Genomic DNA, 17,944 nt, shown 5'->3' with positions numbered 1-17,944 from the left:
GACCATCAGACAAAAAATCGAAATGAAATGAACATGAATACCTTTAGACAATTTAAATAATGAATGTGTGAATAAAGCTTGATGCACACAGCCGTCATGTGGGGCGCGGGGTCACTCGCTGCCATGCACCCAAAGCCCACAGGACGTGCCCGTCGCCCTACAACTGTTGGATAAAAACTTGTTGAATCCCAAGCGCCGCCTGCAACGCCTTGGAACAGAAGTGTAGTGTGTACGGGGGCGGTGGCTGGCAGCGCGTGGGGGTGGGGGGGGGGGGGAGAGTATGCTCTGAAAAATCCCTCACATTGGATACCATTTGAAATAAAAAAAGAAAGTGCTTTATTCTCCAGTTATTGGACTCGAGCGTCCCAACACATGGTTGAGATGGAGACGCTCCAGGGTCAGACCACTACATTCATGGAGTAACGTCCTAACATTACAACGCCCTCTCCAAGGGGCCTCGGTTGGACCCAAGATCTGTTAGTCAAGGTCCCAACTGATGGCCAATAGCAGGATCAGGAGTGACTCAATGTGCTACAAGTAGGCACTTAATAAAAACGAACCATTATCATAACACACAGGGTTCTTATCAGCACAAATCAATAATACTTGGTGGCTTGGCAGCTGAGCTACGTTGATTTGCTCGTCTAAAAGCATGTTAGGCCAGGAACAGACAGTATAATCAGTATAATCTGAATTTATACTATTCTATCTTATAAATCAGACTGTCCTGGGTCTAGTCCAGTCCAACCCAGAATATTCTAGGCCTGCTGGGGGGCTCAGGCAGGACCCTACTAGGCCTGTTTTGGGGCTCAGGGCAGGACCCTACTAGGCCTGTTGGGGGGGCTCAGGGCAGGACCCAACTAGGCCTGTTGGGGGGGCTCAGGCAGGACCCTACTCGGCCTGTTTTGGGGCTCAGGGCAGGACCCTACTAGGCCTGCTGGGGGGGCTCAGGGCAGGACCATACTAGGCCTGCTGGGGGGCTCCGGGGCAGGGCTGGCTGTGTCTGTAGGCCATGATGAGGTTGCAGGTCTGGTGCCACCAGTAAAACATCAGGACCAGCAGGAGGTGCCACACCTGGTGGCTGGAGCCCAGGTAGTTCAGCTGGCCTGTAGTCAAATGACATCAGCAACACATGACCTTAGCGACACATGACCTCAGCGACACATGAACTCAGTGACACATGACAACACCGACGCATGACATCACTTTTTCACAGACAAGAGCTGAAAAAGGAGAGGAGGATTAACATTACAGACAGGAACAGAGCGGAGAGGAGAGAGTTGGCGAGGAGGAAGAGTGATGGAACAGACAGGCGGAGAGGGGAGGAGTGACGTTACAGATAGGAGGAGAGGAGTGATGTTACAGACGGGGAGAGGAGTGATGTTACAGACAGGGGGAGAGGAGTGATGTTGCAGACAGGGGGAGAGGGGAGGAGTGATGTTACAGACAGGGGGAGAGGAGTGATGTTACAGACAGGAGGAGAGGAGTGATGTTACAGACAGGGGGAGAGGAGTGATGTTGCAGACAGGAGGAGAGGAGTGATGTTACAGACAGGGGGAGAGGAGTGATGTTACAGACAGGGGGAGAGGGGAGGAGTGACGTTACAGATAGGAGGAGAGGAGTGATGTTGCAGACAGGGGGAGAGGAGTGATGTTACAGACAGGGGGAGAGGAGTGATGTTACAGACAGGGGGAGAGGAGTGATGTTGCAGACAGGAGGAGAGGAGTGATGTTGCAGACAGGGGGAGAGGAGTGATGTTACAGACAGGGGGAGAGGAGTGATGTTGGAGATAGGAGGAGTATTAAAGAAGACAGAGGGGTTGTGACCTGGGAAGTAGCGTTCAGGAACTTTTGAGACGTAGAAGAGAAATGCCAGAGCAGCCAGTAGGTACATCCCTAGAACCCGGGGCAGGAAGAGCTGTAAACAGGATAAAAACATTCACCATTAAGTTATTGAATGATGTTGTTCATGTTCAACCGTGATATTAGCATCATCTTAATAACATTAATAAATGCCATATAGTGTTGTGCCGTGCTGGGGGAGTGTTGCATGCTGGGTAGCGTGTTGACCTGTGTGGGCTCAGAGGAGAAGCCTCCACTGATCCAGACCCAGTGCATTGTGGGTAAGAGGCCGTACGCGGCCAGAGAGCAGACTATGAGGGAGCGGAGCTTCCTCCAGGGCTGACTGAGGTACAGAGGGTGGATCTGGGCGAAGAACACGGCCAGCATGAGGGCGAGGACTGCCAGCAGGTACACCTGACGCCAGTACTGGGAATAAGAACACAAATAATGAAAACATTGTAGAGTTATTAACAGAAAGTATGCATATGACATGGCCAGCATTCATGCTAGCACTGCCAGCAGGTAAACTTGACGCCAGTATTGTAACATAACAATATGATCACATTATATACTTATTACCATACATCATGGCTTCCATGAGGGCTAAGACAACTGCTAGTCTGTTAATATACACAAGTATGCAAACATTACATACTTATCAACACATTATCATCCCTATAGATATTCATATCATGTGATAGCTAAAGGATAATAGTAGGGCTAGGCGGTATATCGATATTTTCCAAACAAGATATGGAACGAGATGCTAGCATCAACATCGATGTAGTTAGTAGACTGGAGTGGAGCGCATTTGCTCGTAATAACAGCCGTTTAGAGCCGCACCTGCCGCCTGCTATTTCCTCACTCTGCTTATCTCTCTTTTTCCCGCTCTTTATCCGGCTCGCACACACTCTGCCCCGGCCCTGCCCTTCCACGCACGTCACTTTTTAAAATCCCCTTCAGAGCGAAAAATGGAGTCCGTCAAACGCGGCACAGAGGAGCTTGTACGTAAGAAGAAGACAAATGGCACCATAGTTTGGAAATGGTTTGGGTATAAGCTGTCTGATGACTTACAGAATCAGGTGTTTTGTTTAATCCCAAATTTAGGATTGAGTTTGCAATCAGCAAGGCAAGTTAAAGAGCATAGCAACGCAGGCGGGCAGGAAATGAAAGCACAGCGGCGCCACCGATATAGAATGATCAGTTAACAAATGGCGACATTCTACTTGAAAATATCAAGATATGAGGTTTTGGTCCATAACGCCCAGCCCTAGCTAGTAGAACAGCCGGCGAGTGTTATAGCTATAGGCTTATTGCCTAGCTCATGCTATAGTTATGGGCATGTAGCCTAGCTTACGTTATTGCAATAGAAAGCGTAGAAGACTCCCGGGACGTAGCATCCCAGAATGCCGATGGACAAGCCGGCGTAGTCCAATGCCATCCAGCGGCGGCTCGTCTTCTCCGAGCGATGACAGCAGAACACGTGGTACCCAACCGAGCATAGCATACACAGCTAGGAAAGATGACAATAAAGTTAGGCATCTAACCTAGCATACACAGCTAGGAGAGATTACAATAGTATAGCCGTTAGCCTATCATTCATAGCTAGGATAGATTACCATAGTGTAGCCTTTAGCCTAGCATACACAGCTGGAAGAGATGTAACTCAAGTTGAGCCTTTAGCCTAGCAAACAAGGTTGAAGCCACAACAGATTACAGCAGCTTGTTGTGATTGGTTAACGGAGCCAAGCGTCTCATCTCATTGGGTCACCTGGAAGCAAAAGATGCAGATGCAGTAGATGACGAAGTCTTCCCTGGACGCTCCGATAGCCGGCAGCACGGCAGCCATGTTGTAGGCCCCCAGCAGGAAGAAGAGCAGGAAGCCCAGCAGGTGGCTCCACATGTTCACCGTCTCATTGGACAGGATGAAGAGGCTGGAAGGAAAATAAACATTTGACAGGATGTAGAACTAGAAAATGCATTTTCTGCAGAAAATGCGGTGAGTGCTGTAGTGCAAAATGAGGTTTAAAATATGTTTTAGTATGTTTAAGACGTAAAGAAATTTTAAATGGTTTAAATCAAATGAAGGGATTTGAACAGAGCAATGTAAGATGTAGCAAACCATTTAAAACATTTAAAATGGTTGGAAGCAAATAAAGTGAAGAGTTAAACAAATAGCTATTGTGAACAAGTTTGAATACATTTGAGATAAAATATAGAATAGCTGAGCTGTTCTGTTGGCAATTTCCAGCTCAACTGTAGACTAAAAATCACCCAACCAACCAAAAACCCGCCCAAAACGTGAATTGCCACACAAATGGTGAGCACCATAAACACCTGAATGCGACCTAATTGACTTCATAACTTTTACGTCTCACACACACACACAAGCATCAACCTTACAGTCAAAGCCAACTCGACTATACATCATGAATCAAATCTCCTCAGGACTCACGCAGAGGTTTGAGTGACAGGCCTGATGGCCCCCCCTAATTACTATTGGACAGGCAAGCAATCAGTGCATTTACATGACACTCAAGAAAATCGAATTATTGGCTTAGTCCGACAATGATTGGATTATTAGGATGCATGTATACACCTTATTCTTACTAAAATCGAATCGGTTTACTCATAGTCGGATTACAACCCCTAGATTATTAGATTGATAGTCACATTAAGCGTGCATGTATACGATCAATCGAATTGGAATCAGATTTTTGGCGTTATGCGCTTGCTCAAGATCTTTTCCCGGGGCCGTGAGCCGGAATTATAAGGAGACGATAGTCGTGTTGTTGTCGCCTTCGGAAAACGAGAAACGCCGATTTATTTAAAAAGGTGGCCAAGAAGATGGTGGAAGCCGGTGTCTTGCAAATGTAGTTACCCCCTATAAGAAGTCTATCAGCATCAACATGCATACAGTACACAATATGCTTCTGTTACGAGAGTAGCGTATGTGTGTGCACGAGAATGGCAGTGTGTGTGTGAGTTACGTATGCGAGTGAGTGGACGAGCGATGAAAGCGAGCAGTTGCGTGTGTCAGTTTAGTGAATGAACGAGTCCGGTTGTGTCTGTGCAAACGTGTACTGTAAAGTTAGGTGAACTACGAATAAAGTACCCAGTCTGTCAAGAATCGCTTCATTACGACCTAAACAGACCCACTCCTGTGCTCCTCGACTACGGTTGGCTGAATTAAAAGTACATGTTTTTCTAAATGTTGGTCATCAACAAGGTTGTAAAGTAGTAACTTCAGGCACATCTGTCAAAATAAATGTTTTTTTCTTCCGACGTGTTCACAATCGTTATTCATTCATTGCGCCACGGCCAAACAGGGATATTCTCTGATATTAGACTGCGTCGGGTTCTCAGACTCTCTGGTACTTCAGCAACAAGTAAAGAATCGTAGTGGGGGTTATCTCGGCCATGGTGGTGAAGGAACTGGGGGAAAGGAACTTTGGCTTTGACTCTCTGTACAAAGCCAAAAAAGCCAAGTACAGATTGAAACGCGACATGGAGGAGAAAGGGATTGTTGCCGTATGCAGACTCCCGGAGGAGTTGCTCGGCCGCCGCCGGAGGAGCCGCATACGACCGAGAGGTCGGAACAATGGAGCGTCAGAGAAATGGCATGGACCCAAAGTCAACTGACAGCTGTCTTCTGAAAACATCTTTCTCGAATGCCGCCTGAGTTTGTTGTTGCTAGTGACCTAAAGAGGTCAGCCGGTGGCTCTATTACCCCTAGTTTTAATGGGTACAGCGCCACCCAGGGGTGGACTGGCCATCTGGCATACCGGGCATCGTCCCGGTGGGCCCGTTGAGGTCCGCTATGTTTTGTTTTTTTTCTCTCTCTAAATTCCCTCCAATTGGGCCGGCCAATTGGCTACAGAGGGATAGCAGGGTGTTGTTGCCAGCATCGACACATATTATTGGTCTTTGTTTGTCATTGTCAGTCAATCATGGGCTGACAGGCTCAAAGAGCCCTGACAGTGCTGTCAATCACAACACAAACCAGGGTGGGCTGGACCTCATGGCATGGGCTGGAGTCGCGGGACGGAGCTGAAAATGGATAAGTGTAAGAAACGCCCGGTTGGCGCTGAAAAACTGCGACTTAAAAAGCTGAAGTCTCTGGAGGTGGAAGCTGCTAAATGTTCAAAATTGACAGACCTACTTGGTGCCGGGGTCACCACCCCAGCAGGTGCTGCTGCGCCGGGAGACGAGCGAGTGGAGGCATATATGGTAAGTAACGTTAGCCTGGGGCTAGCTAGGCTACATTTTGAGACAAAGTAGAAAACGTTTTTACATTGAATGTGATGTGACCTAATTAACTGCATACTTGTGACAACATATTAGCCCAGACTTGAAGGGCTGTGACTGTTGGTAGTTGTGGTTGATTTTGTTTAAATATATCCCGAATTGTGATATTATGGGTTATTATTGTTCATGATGACGCCAGCAGTCTCTTGTTGCCATAGCAACAGTAAACATTGACATGGACTAATGAGCTGTAAATAGAGACGCAGAATCAAGCTGTATTGTGAATACAGATGCACAAAATACAAGTAAACCTATAGGAAATAATTAGTTTAATTTGCAACATTTGCTATTGAATTTATTGTAATCTTTCAATTCATTTATTGTTTACTGAGGTGATAACTAGTTCATGTGGAATGCAAAGGATTATGTGAAGAAACATACTATATGTGTGATAAAAGGACAATTGGTCATTCATAAATGTCTCTTTATATTCTCTGATACCATCATCTCCTGTCAAACAGGTTTTCCTGACCTGTTAGAAGTTCTTCTATATATATATGTATATATAAATATGAGAGAGAGAGAGAGAGAGAGAGAGAGAGAGAGAGAGAGAGAGAGAGAGAGAGAGAGAGAGAGAGAGAGAGAGAGAGAGAGAGAGAGAGAGAGAGAGAGAGAGAGAGAGAGAGAGAGAGAGAGAGAGAGAGAGAGAGAGAGAGAGAGAGAGAGAGAGAGATTCATAACAGGTCCCATAGAGGGCTAGTGTTTAGGATGGGGCTTGCTAGTGTTTAGAATTGGGCTAGCTTGAGTCTTGACTTTGAGTAAATTATGCAACTTGTTTTGTCTCAGATTGAAACAAAAGGTTATGATTATTTCCAAAAGTTATGCAGGTAGGCCGTAGGGCTCTTTTGAGATTTAAGTCATCCTTCATGACAGATACATTTGTTCACTAAGTGTCACTACATCACAAAAAGGCTACATATACTTGTCAGTACACAGATACTGAGTACAAGTTCTGTTTGCTGTTTCTTGCAGGTCATGAATTTGGTGGAGTGTAGCTGGCTGGCTGCGGACGAGGAAGTAGGGCAATATATACATGTGCACATAAACGTCTTAGACTTTTTCACACAGCTATAGATAATTATTATTTTTTCAATTCTCTATTCATGGTTTCATAATGACCTGAGTCACTGTTAAAACAAATGAGTTTCAGCTCTAATGCTGCTAATGTCTGTAATATGTTTCTTTTTAGATTATTTGTCAGGATATTTTGTTATTATTGTCAGAGTCTGGTTTTAACTAATGCTGGGCTTACACCAAAAGATTTTCACAGTCACAGACTAGAAACTGAAAGGGTAGCATGAGGGTTCTTCCCGTTAGTCTCGTCCCACCCCTAGTCATGACAAAACTTCTGTTGTGATTTGACACTATAATGAATAAAGACTGATTGATTGATTGCTATAGCTGTCAATTTTAGTCCTTGAGTTCATAGTTACGTGCCTTATTTGTTAACTGCTATCAAGGAATATGACTCCTTTGTAGTATGCATGAGAGGAGATGCTGCGAGATTTGTGGACTTCTATGTAGTGTCTGCTGATAATGTAGTTGGCTGGTTTGGATAGAAAATGCCAGGGCTGAATTTTTGTCCCAGTCCACCCTTGTTTGTTGGGGTCTGGTTGGCTGTAGTTTGTTGGGGTCTGGTAGGATGTAGTGTGTTGGGCTCTGATTGGCTGTAGCAGCGGCTGACCTCTTGATGCAGAGTCTGGAGGGCAGGTATGCCCGGTACCCATCTGTGATGTAGGGGTTCTCCCGGAGGAACGCGGGGATCTGCTCGTAGGTGTACAGGCGTATCCCCCTGGGAACCAGGACTGGCCAGTACTGGTAGCTGCCCAGCTCCATGTAGTGGGTAGTCTGGGTCCGCTCAGCCTTCTCCTCCATCGCAGGACCACAAGCCTGACCCCCCGCTGAGGAACACATGATGATTACATCTAAACCTTTCTATCCAACAATAGAACACACTTCCTACATCACAAAGCTACAACACAATCTCACTAGCACATTACAAATGGGTTCCCACTTCCCAGTGGTGTGAACGGTTACAATTTTTTTTAAACGGTTACACAACCCCGTTTTTTTTGTGTACACAGTTGACAGTTTTTTATTAATAATTATCTTTTATTATTTTTTAAAGTGGACCGCAGTCGCGCTATCGAGGGATTATCAGTCTACGTCACTCCCCGCTCTACGCGCATGGCATATGCAGAAAGAGACGAGAGCGACAAGAGGCGCAATCATGTTTTGTTGTGCGTTTGGTTGCACAAACCATTTTAATAAGACTGATTATCCCACTTATTCTACTTCTTGCTTGCCAACATAATAAAACAATTCAAATACTCGACACCTCGAAGGGCATTATCCCGCTTATACCATGGTCAATTGCCAAAGAAAATTAATTAAGATCATTCATTTATATATATTGCGTATTTATTTCATGCGTTTTACAATCCAAATATAAAGTTTTCACATAAATAGGACGGACCTCAGCTACGACTTGGCAACGGGAGGTATTCTACTCCGCTGAGCTATGAGCAAGAGAGCTAACGTTATGGTTTGTACCTATAATTCAAAATTCGTCCCAGCCTTTATACCAGATACTCTAGGGCAGGGATGGGCAACTTTCATGATAAAGAGGGCAACATTTTTCATCATAACCATCAGAGGGCCACATGACTGCACACTTCAACTAAACGTGAGCTGAGAGAAGCTACACAATTTTGTATTTGGTAGATATGATTTCCTGTATTCTGGTGCATTTTGAGGATGGCCACTAACTAAAAAATCTTCCAGAAACATAACCTATGTACGGTATTTTAATTGAACCAACATACATTAATTTCATGTTTTCCATGCTCAAACAGCCACATGAATGGGTAGTATTTTTATCGGTGCAAAGGGCTCACATACATCATCATTCAATGATGTCACAAAATTGAAAAACAGTGGCCCAACATTGAGTGCAACAACTCAATGAACTCAAACCCAACAAGCATGATATTCATTACAGTTGTAGTAGTTGTAGTGGCGACTTAAGTGGATATCTTTAATGACTGATATCGTTTCTAAGCAAACTAGACGCATGGGTTTGCCTTTGAATTCTATGAATTCTTCTCATCTTTCTTGACCGAGTTTTCTGTAACTCGATCAATTTATTATTTATTTTTTGGATATATTTTAATTATGTGCGGGCCTGACTGAGTGAGGATGCGGGCCGCCAGTTGCCCATCCCTGCTCTATAGCATATAAGCGCGTTGTCATATTACAGTTTAATTAATTTTTCACAATTTATCAGCTCTCGTTTTAAAGAATAATCACCGCGCCATTCGTTTCAATGGGAATCGCGACGGTCTATACTTTAAAAATAAAGTGTAAATATTTATAATTTGAAATTCGTCCCAGCCTTTATACCACAGATACTATAGGGTCTATAGCATATAACCGAGTTTTCTGATTACAGTTTAATGTAAAAGTAAGCTGACAACATCGCTAATTAACACCGCAACTGCAAATTAACCACACAGAGATAACCAACCGGTCAAACAAATTTTATTTTTGCGATCATTTTGCGCGCGCATCCACTGTGTTGATAAACAAATTATCCCCCTATACGATCAAGGGAGGGTGCAGACGCTTTTCAGAAAGATTCCTCTGCATCACTGCCGCCACTCAAATGAAAGACAGATACAACTATGTTTTATAAAGCGACCATGTGCAGTTTTAAAAACCCAAATGTACCACACATTGTACATTTCACTTTCTCAACAAAAAAAAACGCTGCACTTTCTTTTTTTTTAACGGTTTTCGTTTACTGATTTTTCCTAAACGGTTATGATTTACTAACAGGTTACACGTGTACCCGTGCACACCCCCACGCCTTGGGCTGAGCCCCGCTGAGATACATGATGATTACATTAACACATTATGTCTCAACACAATACAATAAAACAATACTAACAGGTTTCCAATCCTTGGCTTGACCCCCTGCTGAGAGAAACATGATGATTACCGTTCAAATCCTAACAAAACTTAAGACACAACACTATAGACCAGAATGTCCCTATTGGCTGTTAGTTTCATTGTAACACAATACCAACAAACACGATGCCACATACACAATAAAAAGAAATACTCATGACCGATACCAACAAAATACATATAAACACAATACTAACTCAATTTGAAATACACAATACTAAATCAATACTACAAACACAATACTCCCAAAAACGAACAATATGCATTAAATGACTAACAGTACACACTTTCTCATATTAATTTCATAGCACATCACTTAGTTAGTCCATAACTTGATTATTTACTTCCACTAGATTGTTCACTATTGCTAAATTACTTAATATTACCAGATAACTAAGTATTTCACTAGATCACTAGATGACTTGGTACAACGCTACTACCTTCTATCACTAGATTACTTACTATGACTATTTAATTTACAATGACTACATAAAATACTACGACTGTATTACTTATAATAACTATAACTAGATTGCTTACTGTAACTAGATTACTTACTTTGACTAGATTACTAACTATGACTAGATTACTAATTATGAGTAGATTACTAATTATGAGTAGATTACTAACCATGACTAGATTACTTATTATGACTAGATACTAACTATGACTAGATTGCTTACTATGACTAGATACTAACTATGACTAGATTGCTTACTATGACTAGATTACTAACTTTGACTAGATGATTTACTCTGAATAGATTAATAACGATGACTAGATTACTGTGACTAGATTACTATTACTAGATTACTAACTATGAAAAGATTACTCACCAGGACAATTATTAATAAAGAGAACAATGACTAGCTATCAATAGTATAACCACTCTTAACGTTTTCGCCGGATGATCAAGCAGGTAGAGACTTCAATTCATCATATAAACGATTATATAAAATATATAAACAGAGCTCAACATTACAACTCAGTCCCAGCTAGGCTAACTCGGTTTAGCTCCGGCCACAACGAGTAAAGTATCAATGATCTTCATAAATGATCTTACCTTTTAGTTTGGTGTATGTACACTGGGAGCCACCCGGGGTCTTATAAAAGCTATTATACATCACTGTCGATAAAGATGTTTAATACTCGATTTAAAAAACAAAACATTAGTTAGCTTTGACTTTAGCAACATATTTCACACTGTGACAGAGAAGGACCATGTAGGACCCTGTAGGGGACGTGGCATTGCCTGATTAAAAAACAATGATACATTAAACAACAGGCAGCTTTGGCATCACTAGCGCAGTGGAATATATAGGCCTTCTATAACTCTGATATATTAAATATATAGGAAATATAGAGGCCATCTATAACACTGGTCTGTAATATTACAATAGGCCTTTTATAAATCTGATCTGATATAGTAGCCTACTATAGGCCTTGCCTTCTATAACTCAGATCTGATATAGTACTAGGCCTTCTATAACTCTGATCAGAAATAGTACTGCTATGATAGCCGTTGCAGCGAGCAATTTATAGTGAACTATTACAATACTAAGCAATGGGAGCCAGAGCGGGAATGAACAGAGAACCTCTTATCTGGATTTTTTCTGTTGAGTTTAACATTTGTTTGATTTGTCCGTTCAGTTTCCTCGATTTTATCATTGTTAAAGAAATTCGATTTTCTAATGAATTCATCTGAATTCATCATTCGGTTATGAAGGACCCTGATAAGGGTCAGAATGAGCAGTTACACTCCAATATAGACTATAATGCTATAAAAAGGAGCACATTTATATATATATATTAAAAAAAAAACCTATGCCGTCGTCTTCGTTATGGTATAATGTGAATTGTACGTCGAACTCAAAACATTTAAGGGATGAAATTAAGGAGACATTGTACCTAATTAATAGTGCTAATGAATAGTACCTTAAACGAACACTTTGGTCTTAATAGCATGTCTTAACCGAATTCAAAAATATTCTCAAGGACACTTCTTCTACAAAAATAAGAAAAAAAACATTGACAGATTAAATATTTAGTAAATGGCCCTCAGACATGCATTAGAGACAGTTTTTCCTCCAGCATTATAGGCCTATGTTGAGAAAATCGAATCTAATAAAATGTGTGACTGTAGCACCACTACAAATAAAGGAGGACTACCTAAACAAAAGAAGAGATGAGACGGACTATTCCTAAACTCTCATGCGTCTAACTCATTGGATTCATTTTTAAATGTATAGTTGTCGACACGTTTGTGGGTTAAATTATACTTTGTATCCACACGGTGGCGGTAACGCAGCAGTCTAGTTTACCTCACACCAGTCTAGCTCACTGTTTCGAGGTCTGCTTATCTTGTCAGAGAAATTATTTTTATTAAATCAGGGGGTAATATCAAAATAACAACCGGCTTCACAGAAGTATTAGTATTATCACATATTATGTAGGCCTACAGGGTAGGAAAATAAAGTGGACTATGCTTAGAATCTGGCTTCCACTGAGTTTCATGCCACTAACAATATTGAAAGCTTTAAATGTAATCTGCAACACAGCTGTCTCTTCTCTTTCTTCTCAAGAGAAAAGACAACATTTTGGAAGCGCATGGCAGGATTAGTTTGAAGGCATTCAGCAGCCAACAGGAAGATGACTAACGTTGCCATGCCAACTAACTTCCTGTTAATCCAGAGTGGATCTAAAATGAAGAGAGCATAATCGTCAGTAAGACAACCATTATATTAGTATGCTGTGTTCTGAGTTCTACATCATAGTAAATCTTAATATCTTGTTTTTTCAGGACAATGTTTAAATAAGCTGCTCTCGGATCTCAACATGGAACAAAGATTACTTTCATAAACTTTCAATAGGAGATTTTGAGTGAATATGATGTAAGAGTGTAATTCCTCAGCATCAAACATCCTTTTTGGGATGATTTGTATTTGTATCAATCACAGGTGCTGTATCTTTCAAAAGCACCTGCATCTTCTTAACTGAAGAGACATGAGAGTCCAGTCCCATTTCAGAGGACAGAGACGGCAATGGGAGGCTTATGCAGTTTGAACAGAATGCTGGTGATCGTGTGATTCTATATGCATGAATGGAAGTGAGGCACAATGGGGTGTTTATGGATATATATATACTTTTTTAGCTTCTTCCCTCAGCTCACCTGGCCTCTTTGTTTCGCTTTCCCCAATATTTGCGATCAATTAGGTAGTCTACCATCTTCTTTTGGTTTCTGAGGTCCTACTGAGTCCTAAAGGGGTGTGGGCTCTGGTCCTCTTGAACCGAGGGAATCGCAATGTGGCACATAAAGATTTAATTTAATGTAAAGTAAGAGGAACTCCAAACAAAAATGATTTCTGATATGAATGTTGACATTCTGTGGGTAAAGAAATAAATAAATAAAGAGAACGTGCAATTTGTATAAATCACGTTAAAATAAGAACGCGTTAATTTTCCCAGCCCTACTTTAATTAAATGTGAAATCTGAATTTTGTTTGAAACTACCTCTCAATCTATCACTGTGATTGTCCGATTTATTTTGAACCATGTGCCATTACCTTAATTTAGTCGTGTTGAATGATGATATCCATATTGTTCCATAGTATAGGGCTTATTAGTTATGGTATTCTTAGTTACATTAATAAATAAATATATAATAAAAAAAGTAATTGATGAACAGCCTTTTGTAGTTTGTAGCCAAACAGGTGTAGTTTAATGATCAGTCTATAGGTGTCACTGTGTACCTGTTCTGAATATCAACAAATGCAGAGCTTAGCTCCAGAGTAATAAACCACTGACAGACAATAGATAATATCAATAATGTAAAAGCAAATACTAATATTAATACAAAAAATAACAGAAATCATAAATTATTATTGTTTGTGATTTTGTGATTCACTGTCCACATTCAATAATTATTTGTCATATCGATATAGTTAGTTTTATTATTATTATTATTATTGTTATTATTATTATTATTATTATTATTATTATTATGATTATCATTATTATTATCATTACTAATAATACTGATCATAATACAAGTCTAATGCTTGGATTTTGCTACATAAATTCGGAGGCTAATTAAACAACCTACAATCAACATTTTCTATGATGTATCGCCGGTAAGATGCTCCCAATCCAATTGCAATATTCTTTAAGTAAATAAAAGCAACAGTTCCCAAAATATTTTCAATTAAAAGCGGTTAATAGTAGGTGGGATACTAAAGCAAATTAGACTAAATAGGCCTATGGGGTCGTCCTGAATCGTAACTAATGATAAAAGGAGAAAGGCTGTGCGGGATCAACTCTTTTCGGGATGAAGCAGTTCTGAATCTCCGCTTAACAAAGCAGCTCTCTCCTATGCGGCTGTTATTCTGCTGTTCCCAGAGCGACCAGCGGGTGGTACTGTTGCTCTCTGCTGCGGCTGACGTTAACTTCATCATAATAAACAGCTCACCACTTGGTGGATTCTTCCAACGGTATGATTTATTAAAAGTTAGTCCATTAGACGGGCAATTATAGAGACTATGATTAAGAAAATGACAGCAAAGGATCCCATGGACAATGAAAAATGAATGGCTGGATGAACGAGTGAATAATTCACTGGTGCGGGAGAGGAGTAAGAGAGAATGTCTGACACGAGAGGAGAGAAGAGGAGGAGGTGGTCTGACAGGAGGTGAGAGGAGGAGGAGGTCTGACAGGAGAAGAGAGGAGGAGGAGGTCTGACAGGTGGAGAGAAGAGGAGGAGGTCTGACAGGAGGAGAGAGGAGGAGGTCTGACAGGTGGAGAGAGGAGGAGGTCTGACAGGAGGAGGAGGAGGAGGTCTGACAGGTGGAGAGAGGAGATGGTTTGACTGAAGGAGGAGAGAATAGGAGGTCTGATAGGGAGGAGGATTAAGAGGAGGTTTGACAGGATAGGAGTGGAGAGGTGGAGGAGGAGGTCTGACAGGAGAGGAGAGGAGGAGGAAGAGGAGGTCTGACAGGAGAGGAGAAGGAGGAGGAGGATGTCTGACAGGAGAGGAGAGGAGGGGAGGAGGAGGTCTGACAGGAGAGGAGGAGGAGGTCTGACAGGAGAGGAGAGGAGGGGAGGAGGAGGTCTGACAGGAGAGGAGAGGAGGAGGAAGAGGAGGTCTGACAGGAGAGGAGAAGGAGAGGAGGAGGTCTGACAGGAGAGGAGAGGAGGGGAGGAGGAGGTCTGACAGGAGGAGAAAGGAGGAACTATCTTGGCACCACCTCCTCCTCCAAGACTTCACCTCTTAAACAATTCTGACTGGCTAGGGAAGATAGCTAGCCAGTCAGATAATCAGCTAGCTAATCAGCCAGCCAGCTGGCCTGCTGGTCAGCCAGCTAGCCGTCCTGTTATTCAGACAACAAGTCCGACAGCTAGCAGACAGCTTGCCAGCCTGGTAGTCAGACAGCTAGTCAGCCTGCTTGTCAGGCGTCTAGTCGGCCTGCTAGTCAGAAAGCTAGTCTGCATACTTTTCAGACAGCTAGAAAGATAGCAAGTCAGACAGCTAGCCAGACAACTACTCAGAAAACTAGTCAGAGAGAGAGAGAGAGAGAGAGAGAGAGAGAGAGAGAGAGAGAGAGAGAGAGAGAGAGAGAGAGAGAGAGAGAGAGAGAGAGGCTAGAGGCGGGTGCACCCCCATACCCCCTGCTGGTAGGGCAGTAGCCGTGCTTTATCAGGTGACTCACCTGACTGGAGATGAGAGGTACAGGAGGCGGGGCGCTGTCTAGGGGAGGTCTGATCTGGGGTGATGGGAGGTTATGAGTGGGAGAGGGAGGGGGGAGGTTAGGGGGAGCGGTGTCTGAAGGTCGCAGGCAGAGGTGGGTGTCTGGAGACTAATGAGTTTTTCCACAGCCCCTCTCCCCTTCACCACTGGCATCAACCCCAACACGCTGTCAGGCCTATGTACCTGCACCCCACTACCCCCACCATCTCTCCCTCTCTCTCCTTCTCACTCTTTCTCTCCCTCACTCTCCCTCTTTTTTCTGTACCTATACCTCTGTACCTGCACCACCATCTCTCCCTCACTCTCCCTCTTTTTTTCTCCCACTCTCTCTCTCTTCCTCTTTCTGCCTCACTCGCTCCTAATCTCTTGCTCCCTCCCCCCATTTCTATTTCCCTTCTCTCGTTCTTTCGACATTAAAGAGGGAGAGATATTGGGCAAGAGAGATAGAGCGACACAGAGCTGTTGGTAGAGAAAAAGAGTGATAGAGAGATATTAGGGGAGAGGGAGAGAACGATAAATATATGTTTTGGGAAAGGAAGGGAGGGCAATGTAGAGATTTTGAGGGAGGAAGCGAGAGTTGTACACCGATATTGGGGGAGAGAGAGCGCGATAGAGTTATATTCTGGGAGAGAGAGACAGGGAGATGTTGAGGGGGAGTGGGAAAGCGAGAGACAGCTATAGAGAGATATTGGGGGAGAAGGCGGGCTACCTGCTGTACATCTGGGGGCAGCCGTGCTAATCTGACTGGACGAGCGGTAATAGCACATTAGCATGTGGAACAGCGCTAGGCGCTAGGTGCTAGCGGGGTGACATGGAGGCTGAAATATGCTGAGCTTTCCCATCACAAGGCTGATCTTTATGGGCTGGTTCATATTGTGGCGTAATGTGCTTTATTGTCCACAGAATAAGCTTTTCTTAAAGGTAATTGGAAAGCAGGGACAGGGCCGCAGTAACGAGCCTGTCAGTGTGAAACCACACATTTATCTTGGCAGCTCAAATTGATCCATTTCACCTTTGTCTAATGGAAAATTTTATCAAGCATTATCTGTTTATGCAAATGAGCGTCGCCCCCTGGAAACGCACGGATAAAAAGCGCTTGAGATGTGCTGCTTGGGTGTGTGTGCTAGGTGTGTGAATATAGGGTAGGTGTTTGTGTGTGTGTGTGTGTGTGTGTGTGTGTGTGTGTGTGTGTGTGTGTGTGTGTGTGTGTGTGTGTGTGTGTGTGTGTGTGTGTGTGTGTGTGTGTGTGTGTGTGTGTGTGTGTGTGTATGGTGTGTGTGTGTGTGTGTGTGTGTCTGTGTGTGTGTGTGTGTGTGTGTGTGTGTGTGTGTGTGTGTGTGTGTGTGAGAGTGTGTGTCGGTGTTTGTGTGTGTGGCTCTGCTGTGTGTGTGTGTGTGTGTGTGTGTGTGTGTGTGTGTGCGTGCGTGTACGGTGTGTGTGTGTGTGTGTGTGTGTCTGTGTGTGTGTGTTTGTGTGTGTGTGTGTGTGTGTGTGTGTGTGTGTGTGTGTGTGTGTGTGTGTGTATGTTGGGAGCAGTTAATCTGATCCTCTTGACGTGTCATTCTGGACATAATGCATAAAGGATTTATCCCAGTTGGGGATTCTGTGTGTGTGTGTGTGTGTGTGTGTGTGTGTGTGTGTGTGTGTGTGTGTGTGTGTGTGTGTGTGTGTGTGTGTGTGTGTGTGTGTGTGTGTGTGTGTGTGTGTGTGTGTGTAAAGGACACAATGTTAAGCAATCTAAAATATTTCCAAAGTTGACCTGATGAAAAGACTAGACATAGAACTGCCAGTCACTTGACAAAAACAAGCCTATAGAGGTGTTCATCATCTCGCTATCACACCCATAAAGACCGCAATAAAAAATAATGATGCAACGTTTCATTAGAGTTTTATACCCACGAAGTCCAAACCATAAAGCATTCCAGCGGTTCAATACCAGGTCCAACACACGGCCAATTTACAGTCCTGCAATATAGATCTTCTGCTCTATGTTTAAACATAGAAACAATCTGCCATGCGTTAAAAAATGTAGATGTTTTTAGAATCGTTGAATGAACATGAAATGTTTTATACGAAAAAAAAAAGA

General features: G+C 42.8%; 1 protein-coding gene across 6 annotated transcripts; it reads right to left on the bottom strand.

The window, feature by feature from the left end:
• Window positions 1–312: 312 nt before the first annotated feature.
• Window positions 313–11,367, bottom strand: paqr3a (progestin and adipoQ receptor family member IIIa). Of its 6 annotated transcripts, XR_009528177.1 has the most exons (9): window positions 11,182–11,364; window positions 10,099–10,127; window positions 7,834–8,051; window positions 3,613–3,775; window positions 3,199–3,354; window positions 2,070–2,267; window positions 1,827–1,917; window positions 862–1,106; window positions 313–791 (listed from the first exon to the last, which is right to left on the bottom strand). XR_009528177.1 is itself a non-coding variant. In XM_060065908.1 (8 exons), exons 1-8 carry the CDS (start codon window positions 11,240–11,242, stop codon window positions 964–966), a joined length of 1,059 nt encoding a protein of 352 aa, XP_059921891.1. In that variant the 5' UTR covers window positions 11,243–11,364; the 3' UTR covers window positions 313–963. The 6 variants fall into 6 exon arrangements, 5 of the variants coding, with proteins under 5 accessions (XP_059921891.1, XP_059921893.1, XP_059921889.1 ...); XM_060065908.1 differs by having other exon boundaries at window positions 313–1,106; XM_060065906.1 differs by lacking the exons at window positions 313–791; window positions 862–1,106 and adding an exon at window positions 1,238–1,358 and having other exon boundaries at window positions 1,776–1,917; window positions 11,182–11,367.
• Window positions 11,368–17,944: the final 6,577 nt, after the last annotated feature.

This window comes from Gadus macrocephalus, chromosome 11, assembly GCF_031168955.1.
Source record: "Gadus macrocephalus chromosome 11, ASM3116895v1".
Taxonomy (NCBI): Eukaryota; Metazoa; Chordata; class Actinopteri; order Gadiformes; family Gadidae; genus Gadus; species Gadus macrocephalus.
Note: the sequence above shows the minus strand (reverse complement) of the source record. Positions and strands in the feature narration are given on the sequence as shown.